Here is a 16482-nt window from a genome sequence, read left to right as displayed (position 1 = left end):
GCAGGGCAACTAGGCCTATATTTACAATCCAATAAAGACAGTTACCTGAATATTAAGTCATGGGCTATTCTAAATATCACCTTCCATATTAAAATAGTAACTTGGATTTACAACATGAAATTGCATCAACTGCAATCCTCTAAATAAATTAGAAAAAAAAAATCATTTCATTTCATATATTATTTGATCCAAACCAGAAGTATCAACTAGAAAAAGGTAAAAATCCCTGATGCTGAAGAGCAGGGTCCCTCTACTCTTCCCCTAGTATCTTTGTTGCAACAGTAACATTTCATTACTTCCCTACACTTCTTGTCCTAAACTATTTCACAGCTGACTGCAAGAGCCACCACCACTATCTCCGTAACCTCCCAAAATAGGTCAGTATTAAACAAAACATGCTGACAGTGCAAAATACCCCTCATATTAGTGAGAAAAAGACTCTTCTTTTTAAGCCCACGTAAGCCTAACAACAAGCAAAAATGGTACATGCTATGAGATAATGCAAAAAGTGCTCTTAAAGTGATTTGCTGGGTAATTTCAAGTGCTTTATTTTTGGAACATGGACCATTGCCCTTTTACAGTAGAACTTTTGCCTGAAGCTCCACCAGTTTTTCAACTGGGATTATGGTTACCTCAGTTCTGACAGAGGTTAAAAAACTACATACAAGACTACTCTTGAGCACTTTCTGCATTTCTACACTAACACTGCAAGCAAAATTACAACTTAAACAGCTCCCATCTTTTGAGTATCAGAGACCAAACCTATCCCCTAAGAAGTCATATCAAATTACCACCAAGAAGCTTAAACATGTACATATGTAATTCTCGAGTAAGTCAGATGTATCTGTAAGACTTTGTTATAATAAAAAATTCTGAAATCAGAAGTTTTCCTGTGTGTCACCCCATTTGCCCTGTACAATGCTCCTCTTTGAAGCACCTTTCACCCCTGTAACAGAAGCTCCAACCTCTGCACACATCCACAAGATTTTTTTTTTGTGAGGATCAAAATTACTGGGAAAAAAACCCCAACATATAGAATGCTTGGTGTTGTACATTCCAATAGCACCTTTCAAAAAGGATAAACTACATTCTTCCACTCATCTCACAATGCCAATCACAAAAAACAGACTGCCAAAACAATTTTTTCGTTTATGACTAAGACAATACGTGTACCTTATTAAAAACCCATCCACATATGCAATACCATCATTGTCCAGTAGCAATACAGGCAACCAAACATTAGTTCTGTATATTAAAACTTTTATTTTCATTCAATTTTTAATTTCAGACAGACTCTTGCACAGGTGGCTCATATCCATCAGCTCGCTCTACTTTAGTGCCTGCCTCATCCCCAGAAGGTTTTCCAGCACCACCACCTTCACCATGGAGTTCCATCAGCTTGCCCACTAAAAAGAAGAAGTATTATATATAAATAGTGAGATATGCACCTATTCAAGGTTTAAAATTACTGAATTTTTCATCCCACATAAATTAAACCATGAGAACATTTAATGTAGGTATGACCAAGTCCATTCCAGAAAGCTCATGCAAAGAGATGCCACTGCATTAACTCACAGAATTGGACTAGAATAAGCAGTGAAATAACAGCTAATCATTTTTTGTTGTGTTTGTTTCAAACAAAAAAGAAAGGTTAAGAACCTGCTATACTGCATTATATGGGAATGTCAGAAAATGGGAAAATAGAATCATTCCATGTCATCTGGGACCGAAACATTTTGTCATCATTCATTCCCAAGACAAAGCGTTTTTAAACATTCAGCAGCAGTTTCAGGCAAGAATTCAAAAATTCTCCAAACGGAATTATCACTGCCACTCTTTCAAGCCTTATAGCCAAATACTGGACTAGAAGGACAAGCATTTTCACTACTACAGCTACTAAAGCTTATGATGCTGCTTTAACATCTTTATCCAAAAGCAAATACATTTTAAACAAACAGCTTCCCACATCCCCCTCTTAAAACACTAAATGTTTGCAGTAATTGACTTACATTCAAACTTGGGCTTCTTCAGCATCTTAACCTTGCGAACATAGACATCATGAAGAGGGTAAATGGACTGACACGCCTTCTCTATGTCTTTACCAATGCTGTCTGGGATCCTGAGGAACCAAAGAGCACATCAGTAACATAATGCTAAAAATTATGCCTGCTTCTTCGTCAGCAACACGTTTAAAGTAATTATTAAAAATACATAATATTCTACAGAAGTTTCCATCATCGATAAACACTACTTTCACTTTCTGACAACTTTATTCAAGTACGTTTAAATTATAAAACATATTTTTCTTGCAACGTTAGGAGGAACATAGTGCAAGTGTGCTCATTTTGAGACCAAGGTTGCAAACTTTTAAAAACAAACAGCATATTTTGGAAAACCTCATTTTATCAGAAGAAGCCGTAAGAGTTGCAGCCACAGCTGACAAAAATTACAATTTTAGTCTGTAGAAACAGGAATTTAATATCTCTGGAGAGTCTGATTTTACATTTAGGCAAACATGATGGTTGATGAAGTCAAATATGATGCAGAGACTAAGACAGCATTTGAGGGAAACGGCACAGTAGCTTTTCAACACGAGGCACCTTGCCTGGTCTCTACCAAACAGTACGTGAAGCACTAGGATTTTTAAGTACTCTGTAACAACTGACCAACAAACAACTATTTAAACTGTAAGGGAGAAAAAAGAATAACACAGCCAAAGCTTACAGTTTATTGACAACTTCTTTCAGGTCATTGGTTTGGACCTCTCGGTTCATGATTTCCATCATCTTCCTGCGAATCTGTCGAACCTGCTGATGCTGGGCATATGAGGTCTTGCGGATTTGGTTATTACGCTTCTTTGTAAAACCCACACAGAAGAGGCGCAGTAGGTAACCATCGGTTGTTTTGACATCTACATGGGCTTCAATCATTGTCTAAAAAAGAAAGGGTCATTTATCATCAACATGACAGACAGGTTTCTCAAAACCTTACACCTGACATTCCTTAGTACCTGCTGCCACTTCAAACACAAAATTTGCAATGCATCAGCAGTTACCGCCTTTCCCAAAGGCACAAGAGACAACAGAGACCTTGTTCTTTACATACCTGCCATTTTTTGACCATGGAGCACATTTTATCCCGGGTGAGGTCCATTCCATGGAAGTTGGTCAGACAGTTTTTGCCCTGAACATCCTCAGTTACCAGTTTAAATTTACGGAAGGCAACCTCATCGTTCTGCAGATCAGCCAAACTCACTTCAAATACACGACCCTTTAGTCCATCTGAGGCAATTTCTGTAGTATGAAACAAAATAAAACACCTTTAATTAACATTAGAAAAGTATTATTCTAATTAGATACTGAATTTCCATTTGATGTTTTCTAATAGTACATAAGGCCACTAGCTTCACAGCTCTGAAGTTTATCTTGGACAAGAACAAATCAACTCAGGGAACCAAACACTGTATTTCGTTAACTTCGTGTGGAATCTTTTTAAGAGAAGTCTATCAGATGCTGAACACAAATACCAGTATACTGCAAATTCCAGCATGTGTAATAGAGTGGTTTAAGTAGAAATGGTTACAAAGTATTTAGAAATTATGAACAATAATGATAACATAAATATTAAAAACCACATGCTCAGAAGAGATAAAGCAGCAACAAACACTTAAGTACAGTCATTTCACAGTTCTGCCTCTAACAACACTGCCTGGGTTTACAGTGACACCTTACTTGCTTCACATGTATCCAGTTCAAAATAACCATAATCTTTGTAACTTTAAGTGCAACCAGAATAGCATAAGGTAACTATTTAGCCATTATACACAGCTAACCTTACAAGAACACTCTTAACCTGCATTCCTAATAGCGGCTTCCTCTTCCCAAGATGTCAGATCATATAAAAAAACTTTTATCACTCAGCAATACATTTGCCTGTGCTTCCAGTGAGTTAGCTATTCTAGCTCTCAAGAAGTATCTCTTTACCTAAAAGCTTCAAATTTCAGTCTCTTCTAACACAATGGTCTTTATGATCCTATTTATAACCAAGGTCTCCTGTAAAACTGTCTTCATGTCTCCCTCTGTGATAATCAGATGACTCTTTAATTCCTTCCTGAAACACATCAGGTTACCACACTAGCAGTTCATTAGAAACTTCAGGCATGTCCTTCTGTATCATATCCATGGTTTGGTACTGTTCTACAAACAAATTCCCTGCAACTAAGCTAGTTTATTTAAACAACTCTTGTCAACTTAAGAAAATTCACTCAAATCAAGCAAATAGACTTTTTTTTTTTAACTTCCAGGTTCTTAATATAATGAGCAAAAAATATTTGTCAGCAGTTCTTTAATCAGGTCTCATTTGGAGCTAGCACATAGAACAAATACATCTCCCTCTAGTCCACAAAACCCCACTACTCACTAGTTCCTTGAGTCCTGGTGACAAGCGTCTTCCCAATGTTTCGGATATTAAACATTGCTGGTGCTTTGACATCATACCAGTCCTTTTTGGAGAAAGGATCAACCCTTAATTTGAATAGAGCAGAAAAGATTTTTTTACTCATTTTTTCGAATTAAATCGGGCTGAATTAACACTTTCCTCCCCACACACTTTGCAGAATGGAAATGCAAACGTCAACATTTTGTGCTTTAAACGTGGACAGGCTGGTAAGTACGTGAATGCAAACAGTTAATGCTACCCACTAGAGAGAAGCAGGCATTCATTTCTATTTATTTGAGAAAATGGAAAACAACTGCAGAAACATCATAAAACCAAGACGACAAAAAAAATCACTTAGTGCAACTGTTCAGCTCCTGCTCAGGAGCAACACAAGCAGTGCACTTTACCTAGCTTGCCCACGAAGGCCCCGTTTCATTTCTTAACTTTTGCAGTTAGGGTGCACCAGACACGACGAAGCTTTGCACTGCCACCACCCGAGAGCCGCCGCTTCCACAGCGAGCAAGCTACCCCAGCCCACTCGCAGGCCCGGAGCCGGGCGCGGGGCGCAGCTCTGGCCTTGCCTTCGCAGCCGCCGAGCGCTTCCCACACCGGGGCCTCTCCCAACGCCGGCACAGCGGGCACATGGCGAGGCTGCAGGAAGCGCAGCTCGGCCGCGGCCCGTGCCCGCCCCGGCCCTCCGTTCGGGCTGCCGCTCCCGCCGCCACGCAGCTCGCCCCGCGCCCAGCCGCCGCCATGACAGCAGCAGCCGCCCGCTCCCGCCCGCCGCCATCCGTCCCGCATCCGCGGCATCCTGCCGCCGCGGCGCCCCGCCCTGTATCCCCGGGCCCCGTCTCCTCCTCTCCCGGCCGCCCTTACACTTTCTTCTTGGCGCCCTTCTTGCCGCCCTTGGTGAGGCGCTTGTTCTTGCCGACCGCCATGGCCCGGCCCCGCTGACGAAAAGGGCGGAAGAGGCCGCTCGCGCGAGATTATAGGAGCAGGGCTCGCGCGAGAGCTGTGGGCGGAGGCGCTCCCGCGAGAGCGGGACCCCGTCTGGCCGCGAGGCGGCTTCCTGGGACGTACCACAGCGGGGCGAAACCAACGGCGCGGGGTCCGAGGGGGTGTCGTGTCCCGGCGGGCACCGGCTGCGACAACGGCGGGATTTAGCGGGGGTGGGAGGAAGAAAGAAACGAGGAAACCTACTAAAAAATTAAAAAGCAAAAAATCAGGGCCTTGTGTTTCCAGCACGTAGCCCAGTCATGACACCAGCCAGCCAGTCCCGGCCGGCCCCCGCTCCTTCGAAAGGCAGGAAGAGGCCAGTGTGAAGGAGCGAGAGCAGAGCTGGGACCGGGCGTGCCGTGGGTAACAGCGGTAAACGTGGTGCGTTTGCCCTGGGCCACGGGGACGGGGCTGCGCTGGCCGAGAGGGTGTCGGGCAGTGGCTGCTGACGGGCCCTCGTTGAGAGGATGAAATGTGGCAGTGGGTGGGTGGTACCTGCCTGTGTGCCTCTCCCTGGAGAGGGACACGACCTCCGTGGGGCTCCATCAGGATCCCCCGATGGTCAAGGCAGCAGGGTGGGTGTTTGATGGGCTCCGGCTGGCTCCTGGCTCTTTGCTTGACTCTGCCTTAGTGGAGCAGCCAGGAGCATGTGAGGCGATGGTGGGGCAAAACAAGTGCTACCACTTCTGAGGGGCACCCACTTGCCTGAAAGGTGACACAGGGGGAAGGGACGCATGGGTCCTGAGGTGATGTGTGCCAGTCATGGACACACCACATTGTCCAAGAGGGGCAGGAGCATCTGTCAGTCACCCCAGAAGTGATGGTGACATCCTGCCCTGCTGCCAGGGAACGTGGGATCATCCCTTGCCACCCAAGGGGACCCCGTTGTCCTGCTCCCCATTGGACACGTGGCCCAGGCCAGATTGCATGGTCAAAGGCAACATGGGCAGGAGGCACCCGATGGGATGTGTGCAGCAATTCGTTAATGACTGCCTAATGACCTTGGGGCTTCTCAGATGCCTGGCTCACCACACACATCCCCTGGACCTTGCTCTTTGCCCTGCTCCTCCTCCTGGATCCTTGCCCATTGGGCCTAGCTGGGGACAGTATAAAAGGGGTGCAGAGGAGTGGGAGGGATCCCGGAGACCCTGAGGCCATAAGGGAAACTCAAGTGCTCACACAGGTGCGGGACATGTAAGGAACCAGGGTGTCTGTGGGAGGAGACTGTGAGGAGCCCAAGCATGCAGTGTTGGGGGGAGGATATGTACGGGATACAGGTGTTGGGGCAGGGGGGCCAGGCTTCTGGGGAGTGCCGAACTGTAATGGACCCAGGCATCCAGATGGGACCCTGAGATGTCCCAGGTGTCTGGGGGGCTCCCTGTGCATTTAGAGGAGATTTGTAAAGGACCTAGGTGTCTGGGAGGGGGAATTTGTAGAAGAATCGATTGTCCAGGGCGGGTTTTCCAGTTGGGGGCCCAGAAGTCCAGATGGCCCTGACCCTACTTTCCACAGGTACCCATGGCGGGCTGGGCCCTATGCATGGCTGTGGTGCTGGCAGTGCTGGCAGGGGCGGAGGGTGAGAGCCGCTACGAGAAGTTCCTGCGGCAGCATGTGGACCACCCCCAGACATCGGTGCTCACAGCGCACCGCTACTGTGAGACCATGCTGGCACGCCGGCGGGTGACGGCCCCAGGGCGGCCCTGCAAGCCTTCCAACACCTTTGTGCACGCACCGGCTGAGGAGCTGGTGGCTGCCTGCAGCCAGATGCCTGATGAAACGGGGTTCCACAGCACCCCAACATCCATGGACCTCACGGCTTGCCGCCTGCGCGGGGGGAACAACCGGCCACCTTGCACCTACCGGGCCCGGCAGCTCCAGCACCACGTGCGTGTCGCCTGCCTTGATGGGCTGCCCGTGCACCTCGCTGGCACCCACCCTCCCCCGCAGTGAGGCTTGACACAGGGGGCTGTAGGGGGGAATGTGGTTTTCCCCTCCCACTGGGGGCTCTGTCAGGGGGGGCTGCAATAAAGGAGCTGCCACAGGCCTTGGCTCTGGCATCAGCTTCTGAGGGGACCCTGAAATCCTACCACTGGGTGCTGCTGAGCCCCCTTGGGATCCAAAATGGACCTGATCCCATGTGCCTCATAAGTCCCTGGCTTTTCCCAACTTCCTGGATGTCCCATAGCTCCCAGGGTGCCTCTGACCTCTCCTGCACCCCATAGACTCCTCCCATGTTCCCTGACCCCCCCTTCCTGGGTGCACCATGACTCCCCTGGGTGTCCTATAACCGCCTCAGGGTCCCCCTGATCCCCTGGATGTGCACCCAACTCTCTCCCCAGCTATCCTGACCCTTTGGGTGTCACATTGCTTTCCTGGATGCCCATATCTCCCACACGGTCTCCCAGTCTCCCATGTGCCTCATAACCCCTTGGGCACCCCCAACTTCCCCCATGCCTGCCCCATAAACCCTCCGGCACCCACAGTCGTCTCTCCTACCTGCTTCTGACCACATCTGGGGCCTCTCTGCGGCTGAGTCTGCTCTTGGGCCCCCTTGGTACCCCCATGAAGCCAAGCACTGCTTGGGGCCACACAAATTTGGGTGGGATTTCATGTGTTTCAACTTGTGTTCATCACCTCTCATCCTGTCACTGGGCACCACTAAGAAGTGCGTGGCTCCCTTTGTCATCATTCCTCCCCATCAGTACTTACCAGTACACTGATAAGTTCCCCCTGCCCGAGCCTTCTCTTCTCCAGGCTGAACAGTCCCAGCACTCCCAGCCTTTCCTCTCATCAGAGATGCTTCAGGCCCTTCAGCAGCAGCGGCCCTTTGCTGGACTCTCTCCAGTACGTCCATGTCTCTCTTGTGCTGATGAGTCCACCAGTGGATCCAGCATTCCAGATGCATCTCACTGGTGCTGAGCGGAGGAGCAGGATCACCTCCTTTGACCTGCTAACAACTCTTTGTCTAATGCAGCCCAGCAGGTTGGTGGTCCCCTTTGCACTGGTCCTATTGCCTGAGGAGCCCCCAAGTTCCAGTATAAGTTGGGGAACGACCTATTAGAGAGCAGTGTAGGGGAAAGGGACCTGGGGATCCTGGCAGACAGCAGGATGACCATGAGCCAGCACTGTGCCCTTGTGGCCAGGAAGGCCAATGGCATCCTGGGGTGTATTAGAAGAGGGGTGGTTAGTAGGTCGAGAGAGGTTCTCCTTCCCCTCTACTCTGCCCTGGTGAGACCACGTCTGGAATACTGTGTCCAGTTCTGGGCCCTTCAGTTCAAGAAGGACAGGGAACTGCTGGAGAGAGTCCAGCGCAGGGCAACGAAGATGATTAAGGGAGTAGAGCACCTCCCTTATGAGGAAAGGCTGAGGGAGCTGGGTCTCTTTAGCTTGGAGGAGACTGAGGGGTGACCTCATTAATGTTTACAGATATATAAAGGGTGAGTGTCACGAGGATGGAGCCAGGCTCTTCTCGGTGACAACCAATGATAGGACAAGGGGTAATGGGTACAAGCTGGAACACAAGAGGTTCCACTTAAATTTGAGAAGAAACTTCTTCTCAGTGAGGGTGACAGAGCACTGGAACAGGCTGCCCAGGGAGGTTGTGGAGTCTCCTACTCTGGAGGCATTCAAGACCTGCCTGTGTAACCTCATCTAGGTGTTCCTGCTCTGGCAGGGGGATTGGACTAGATGATCTTTCAAGGTCCCTTCCAATCCTTAACATTCTGTGATTCTGTGTGATTCTGTGATTCTGTGACTCTCCAATGGAAGCGCTAACAACCAGGTCCTATGCTGCTGCAAAAACATAGGCCAAATGCCCTCTGAAATTGTAGCTGAGGAAGGAAAGAAGTGCAGCAAGTGGTTTTCCTGATCGTTTTCAGTTGCTTCCTGTCGAAGACGTCTCTTCCTCATGTGCCTTGAGTAACTCAGGTGCTCCTTTTCTGGAATTCAGCAGAAAGGCACTTGGGGGCCCCTCCATGGACTGGGAAGTTCCAGCTCTAGGCCCTGCCCCACAAGATCTCTATGCCCTGTACACTGGAGGGGAACTGGGGTATTTCAAGGACATTTGGGGCATTCCTGGTCTGTTATTATAACTTCCAACAGATTCACTTCTCCACCCTGTTCCCTCCGGGCCACGGGAGGAGCTGGGTGGGCTGATCATCTCAGGAGGGTCTCTGCCTGGGGTCTCTACAAGGACATGGATTTGATCTCTGCATCGTTTCTTTCTACCTTGGTTCATCAAGGCTTAGAGGAAGACTCCAGCCTCTTCACCTAGTCGCTGGCAGCTCAGATTGTCCTGACACTGAGAGAGAAAAATACCACCACTGTGATTTACCCTTGTACTACAGGCTCTGAAGAGGATGGGAGAGGTAGCACCCATCCTGGTCTTTGAGCAGCAGTCCCAGAGCAGCAATGCCAGTTCTGGGATATCCTGCACACTGGAGCTACTAAGTGTGCTGGAAAGTCTGGGTTGCTCCTGGCATCTCCCCTTTGCCTGGTTGATTCTGTCTTATAACACCACAGGGAGACAGAAACTGTCATCCCTGTTTTGTGGATGGGAGTTAAACTAAGGCATAGCTATTCCCTAACAGCAGCCATCCTAAGATCACAGAGAAAGTCTGAGACAGGAGCTCAGTCCAGGCCCTATTTAATGGTCTCCCTTCCCACTTACTTACTTTTCTCTGGATAAAAAGAAAAAAAAAAAAAAACACGTCAGTCTGAATTTTTCTTTAAAATAACTTTTTTTTCTTTGGTACCAATGTACATCTTTCACTTTGCAGTGTGTCCTGCAGCAGATCAGTGTAGGCTACATTACAATAGGCAACCAAAACTGTTCCCAAAACAGCACTGTATTCCATCAAGAAAGCAACTATAGACTTTCTGGATATTAGCCCAAAGCTGGTATCTGAGTCATACCTGCTCAAATTTCACAACCAGTGTTTGGTCTGACAAGGGTCAGCCTGCTCTTCTCACCTGCTGTATTACCAAACAATTAATTCCTTAGCCAGGAACCGGGCTGTTGCTTGCTTAGTCCATGGATATGAAGAAAATAAAGCTCTCTCTCACGTGCTTCACTATGGCTCACATGCTCGCTCTAAAATCATAACATGTCCACCACCCGACATCTGATGGTATAAAATGAGAGGCATGAGCAGCGTGTTAATGTTTCTAGTGCTACTGTGGAAATTGTTTCTGCTTCTTGAAAAGCAATGGCATTTCTGCAGAACCATAGCAGGGAACTGCTTGAGTGGGCATGGCAAAGGCCTTCAAAAATATTTACTCAGCAAAGTCAATACTGGGCTCCATAGGTCTGGCAGAATGAGTCCTGTGAACTCATGCCACGCATGCCAAAATTGATGTGGAAAAAGCTTCTCTCCAGTGCTATCACTTGCTTTTAAAATATACCCTGCACAAATACAGCAAAACACAACTGGTTTCTCTGCAGCGTTTGCTCTAATATTTTTTTCACTGCAGTTTTGGTCCCTTGCCTTCTTATAACCAAATAACTCATCCAAACAATGTGGTGAGCTTTCCAACATGACGATACCTTGGAAAGCTCGGTGAAGAGCAGAAACATTCATGAAAGTCAGACTTGATATATTTTTTAAAATCAAAATTTCATATCTTAATGAGCACAGTTCTTTCTGGAACTTTAGGCACCAATTTTGCTTGTTTTATTGAAAACCAGACTAACCTAAATATTTTGAAGGGGAAAACCTTATTTCTTCTACCCCTCCAATACATGATTTGTTTTCTTCTAGAAGGAAATTCCTGGTATTCCTCTTTGTATTCACACTGTTCATATGCCTAAAACAAAGCAGATATCAACTGAGTTTAAAAAAAAGTCCATGACCTTCCCATATCAATATGTCTGGTTTTCTTAGCTGTAGCTCACAAAGAAGAGTCAAGTCCTATAGACTGATTTTTTGGGCTTTTTTGTCTGTTTAGCGTGAAATACTGCTGGTGTTATTGTGAGAGCAATAGCAACTTGTTTCTTGTCACCCTAGAGAATCGCTTTTCAAGTATGGCACAAAAGAGCATTTTCTGCTTTCTCATATGGCATATTTTTGAATGAATGCACAGTTTAACTGCAACAACTAATTTCTACAAAAACAACTATGTGAGTCATTATTATTTTTGTATATCCTTATTTTCTTGAAGACAAGTTATGTGGAGAGAATAGAGGGGTTCTTTTACCTCTGGTAAATGAAAAGTCCCTGTAGCTTGGTCTGAGTAGTGAGGCTGAGGGTTTCACCCTCCCTCAGCACTGAGAAGTGGCAGAAGCCATCCTTTTCTTTCTGTGGGCAGGGGTATAAATGTTGTGATGTCCCCACCACTATCCCATAACAAGTGAGCTGGGAAAAAGCCACAGCTTTCTGTGCAGGATGGAGATGAGAGGAAACGAAGAGAAAGGACCAAGTGTCTGGGAGTACCTGGTGATTTGCTCTGAGGTGCATCCCAGCACAGCACACAGGGCAGCTCAAAGAGGCTCTTATCTTGGCAGCTCACTCTTGCTGTTGAATTACAGGGTAATGGCCCAGGCGTCTGGCAGAGCAAATAATCAACCCAAACTTTTTCCATATATACACAAACCTTGAGACAGAGGTGCTTGAAAGAGTCAGCACTGACAAATAAAAAACGTGGTCCTCTTCCTGCAGATACCTCTGTTTCCTTGGCTCTGCTCTGTATTTTGAGGTCCTGCCGTGTATAAAGAGGAGCCAGAGCAGCCCTTGGCTCAGTGCTTTCTCCAGGCGTCACAGGCAGCTGAAGCAAGGTGCTCAATGCACTGGGCAGACCTGCTCGTCCTTCTCCCTGCAGCGCCGTACCGGCTGGCAGCTTTCCCCTTCGCCGCTGTCTTCCACTACCTCTGTGCATTGGGGCACCTCTCTCTGACTGCCCGGTACGTGATTGTCACCCCTGCTGCTGTGCTGAAGGCAGGTCATGCCTGTGAGTACTTTTGGGGGGCTCTCCTGACCAGAAGTCCAGCAGGATGCATGGTAGTGAGTCCCCACTGACACAGGTAAGAATGTTTATATGGCTTGGATGTGAGCTGTCCCCAGTTCCCCCCTCTCTGCAGTGGAGCCAGATACAGGTCATTAAGGACAAAACAGCCAGGCCAGACACTCCAGTGTTGCAAGAGATGGGTTTAGGGGTATACCAGGATAAGCACACAGGCAAGGGGAGCAGGGCAGGGAATGGGGACTCTCTCTGGTGTGACTAGGTCAAGCAGGGCAAGCAATGTCTGCTCCAGATTTGGCCCCCATTCCTGCTTGCAGTCACGATGGCCCTGGTGATCCCGCAGCTCCATGAGAGGCCAAGAGACAGACTACAGGGGGACTGCAGAGGCTGCAGGACCCAGACTAAGCCCCACTATCAACACCCTGGCAGAAATTTCAAGCCCCATTTTCTCCGAAAGACAGCCAAAGGGCATCTGGTCTCTTCTAGGTACATATTCCTCCTCACTGGAGGATGTCTCCTTGCTAGCACAGCTATGGGCAGTTACACTGTATTGCTCCTCATCCCTGCTGCTGGTTCCGTGCTCATCCTCCTCTTTGTCAGCCCAGCTAATGCCCACACCTGGGTCTTCACCTTACAGATGTCCTGGCAGACACTCTGCCACTTGGCTCTGAGCAGCCAGGAGCTGAACATGCAGGATGCCAGGTAACACCTCAGCTCTATCTCCTTCCCATTCCTCCCCTTGGCGGGCTGGGGGTCCTCCCGGTCATTTTGAGAGGGTGGAGGTCCCACCAGGCCAAACTGGCTCACTGGTCCACAGCCATCACTCTGCCCTCTGGCTCTGGCTGCATCCCTTTTTGTGGGCGATACTGTGGGCATGGCAGCGTGCTTGGGACATGGGACATCACATCCCCTGCATAAGGCCTTCTCCTGTGCCTTAATGTTCCCTTCCAGGGACTCTCGACAGCTCTTGGGTGCTCTCTCCTTCCAGGCCAGCCGTCACCCTCTCTGCCATCATGCTGCTGACCCAGAAGGCAACATCTCTGGCCCTAGACATCCACGAAGGGCTTGTGTCACTCCAGCAGGGACAGGGGCTTCTGCAGCAGGTGCTGCCCCTATGCAGCTACCTGCTCTTCTTCCCAGCCCTCCTGGGGGGGCCTCTCTGCTCCTTCAGCAGGTTTCAGGCCCAGGCTGAGTCCTGCGGCGCTCTCCCCATCCCACTGAGGGCAGCTGGGCGGCGGTGCCTGGGTGCACTGGCGCTGCAGGGGCTGCGTGTGGGGCTGGCCAGGGGCCTGGGGGGCAGGCAGGGCTGTGCCGGCTGGGGCTGCCTGCCCCATGTGTGGGCACAGGCCCTGCCCCTCCGGCTGGCCTACTATCTGCACTGGGTGCTGGACGAGGCCCTGCTCAAGGTGGCGGGCTTTGGGCCAGAGGCAGGCCAGGGAGACCTTTCCTTCCATGACCTGTGGACACTGGAGACAACCCACCGCCTGGCCGTCTTCACTCGAACCTGGAACAGGAGCACATCCCGCTGGCTGAGGAGACTCGTCTTCCAGCGCTGCCCTATCCAGCCACTCCTGGCCACCTTTGCCTTCTCTGCCTGGTGGCATGGTCTCCGCCCTGGGCAGGTCTTTGGTTTCCTGTGCTGGGCTGTCATGGTGGAGGCTGACTACCGCATCCATCCCTTCCTCAGCGCCCGGGCCACCACCCGTGGCATGAAGCTCCTATACTGTGGCACAACCTGGGTCTTCACACAGCTCATCGTTGCCTACATCCTGGTGGCTGTGGAGACTGAGAGCTTCTCCATGCTCTACCTGCTCTGGACTTCCTGCAGCAGCATCCTTCCCCTCTGCTATGGCCTCACACTGCTGCTGCTGCTGTGTGCCAAGAAGCCAAAGCAGTATTGAGCCTGTCCTGGGCTAACCTGTGTGGCTGGTGGGGCACATCCCTGCATGCATGAGTACACAGGGTCAGAAGTGCTGTTGGCCAAGAAATCTTGTATTACAGCATCTGTGGAGAACCAGGTTGGCTTTTACTCTTAGGATATTCCCCAGCTTCAACTGATGCACTGAAACAGGGAGATGTCACCAGACCATGGAGCAAAAGGGCTTCTAACAGCACTGCTTGCCCAGTTTGTCTGGGTGGTTTGGGTCTTGGCTGTATCTAGGAAGCACACAAACTCCCCGCCAAACTCATCTGTGCTACAAATGCACTGGTCAGCAACCGTGCCCAGCTCCTGGGATTCTGTCCTCCATGGGTATAGCAGGCACTGGCAGACAGCTGCCTTGCCACCCTTCTTGTGCACGTGGACCACTGGGAACCTGGGCACAGGGAAAGGGGCTGACAGAGTGTCTAGAGCCATCACAAGACAAGAAACACCCCTTTCTCCACCCAGCAGTACTACCAAGATGTGTGGTGCTCCTCAATATTGTCCCTGTGGCATGTAGACCCCAAGCTATGTTCCCAATTAGACATCTCCTACAACCCCCACTCTCCCTGAGTGGGTGACATGCTTGGCCACCAGAGTGCAGGGTCAGCTGTGTCCCTTGCCACATGGAAAGAAGGATAATCCATCCCTCCACCATTCTTACAGAAGATCCTGGGCACAGGGGCAAGGACACCTGCTAGGAAAAGGGAGACTGCTGCCCATGGTGTGCTGAGGTCAGCACAGGCAAGAGGGAGCAAGCCAGCGAAGTCCTCAAATCCAGCTGTAGCATTCAACTGAGACTTAAATGTCGCTTTCACCACAAGAGCTACACAACAAAACCCTCAAGTCCATGCATTTGCCTAGAACCCAAAATCCTAGGTCTGTTTAGGCTGGAGAAGAAGCATGAGCTACCATAGGGGAAAGTATCAGGAAAGCATGGAGCTAAGAGTTTCTGTTAATACGAGAGCAAGAAGCCAACCACCACATCTCAAAACAATATAGCTGAAAATGTTACAAGACTATTGTTGTCCTCTGGTCTGCTGGGCATGCTGCTGCAGGGCACCAGGACCAACACCAGAACCAGTCTCAAGCACCCAAACTCAAGGGAAAGTATTCTGATCATGTTAACATCCCACACCATGCAGGCCCTGTGTCAATACCTGGATCAGTTTTTGTCACTAAGCTGAAACTCAGCATGGAAAATGGATCCAACCTTGGTTTATGTGGGCTGGTTGGATGTTCGGCTGCTTCTTGAGTCCTGCTGAGTACCCAAGCTTTGCAAGCCACTTGCCCCACATATTATCTCCCTATTACCAGCACAGATTGAATTTGGCCATGCCCTGTCTCCTTCAGTGCTGTCCTGCAGAGCTGCTGCCAACTTACTCCCTACATCCATGCTTACAAACCAATTAATCTCTTCATCTTCTCTCTGAAAAACATGCTGGGTTCCTTCAGGCAGGTTCTCCAGCTGTTTCATCACTCTGCTGGCACATGGGAGACTACATAGAGCAAGCCAGCACCAGGCTTTCCACAGTGATGTGTCCAGAATGGTCCATAGAACAGCGGTTCACAAGCCAGAAGGCTCCTGCCTCCTGTGCTGGAGGGAAGTGGACCCCAGAGTCAGATGCAGGAAAGCCAGTGTATAAAAAAAAATCCCTGACGGCCACAGTTGGAGCCATCCCACATTCTTTCAGCAGGCAGGGACATGCGTGGCCTCCTCCCTAAGGCAATCAGAGGAAATTCATTGCAAATGGGTGCCCAGCCAAGGAACCATCCCCTCCCATCAGCAGCAACCATAGCCAAACAGATAAACAAACAAACAAAAAAAATCCAGGTGAGAAGCCTGGAAAAGGTTCACAGAAAGTGTATGAAGTGTCAAAAAAACCTGAGGAATTAATATTCCCCCAAGAGAGCAGGATGGATCTGGAAGTGAATCAAGGCTGGAGGAAAGCACTCACAAATTTCACCCCATTTTGGGCTGGAAGTGGGGTAGCTCAGCTAGTGACCTACCCCTTCTCCAATAGCTGCAGAACTGGTGTCAGGAGCAGGGCAGCTCATCTTCGCCTCCTGTTGGGGTAAAAGAGAGTAAAAACAGCCTGGAAAATCAGGCTTTCTGTGCAGCAGCACAGCCTCTCTTCCAAGCTGGATGGCTGCTATACGTCTGGATGGAG

General features: G+C 49.2%; 3 protein-coding genes across 3 annotated transcripts; 2 read left to right on the top strand and 1 right to left on the bottom strand.

Moving 5' to 3' along the window:
* Positions 1–1243: 1243 nt before the first annotated feature.
* On the bottom strand, positions 1244–5472 carry RPS3A (ribosomal protein S3A). Its single transcript, XM_082050356.1, has 6 exons — positions 5314–5472; positions 4420–4523; positions 3106–3293; positions 2725–2933; positions 2010–2119; positions 1244–1406 (listed from the first exon to the last, which is right to left on the bottom strand). The coding sequence occupies exons 1-6, from the start codon at positions 5373–5375 to the stop codon at positions 1285–1287; spliced, it is 795 nt and encodes a 264-aa protein (XP_081906482.1). The 5' UTR covers positions 5376–5472; the 3' UTR covers positions 1244–1284.
* Positions 5473–6917: 1445 nt separating this feature from the next.
* Positions 6918–7475, top strand: LOC309439032 (ribonuclease CL2-like). The gene has a single exon (XM_082051137.1). It carries the CDS (start codon positions 6952–6954, stop codon positions 7381–7383), a length of 432 nt encoding a protein of 143 aa, XP_081907263.1. The 5' UTR covers positions 6918–6951; the 3' UTR covers positions 7384–7475.
* Positions 7476–12212: 4737 nt separating this feature from the next.
* On the top strand, positions 12213–14291 carry MBOAT4 (membrane bound ghrelin O-acyltransferase MBOAT4; the record flags this gene model as incomplete). The annotated part of the gene is made up of 3 exons (XM_082051808.1): positions 12213–12331; positions 12877–13092; positions 13379–14291. 3 exons carry the CDS (start codon positions 12213–12215, stop codon positions 14289–14291), a joined length of 1248 nt encoding a protein of 415 aa, XP_081907934.1.
* Positions 14292–16482: the final 2191 nt, after the last annotated feature.

This window comes from Streptopelia decaocto, assembly GCF_964273445.1.
Source record: "Streptopelia decaocto genome assembly, chromosome: 4".
NCBI lineage: Eukaryota > Metazoa > Chordata > Aves > Columbiformes > Columbidae > Streptopelia > Streptopelia decaocto.
The sequence above is the reverse complement of the archived record's forward strand: the minus strand, read 5'-3'. Positions and strand labels throughout refer to the sequence as shown.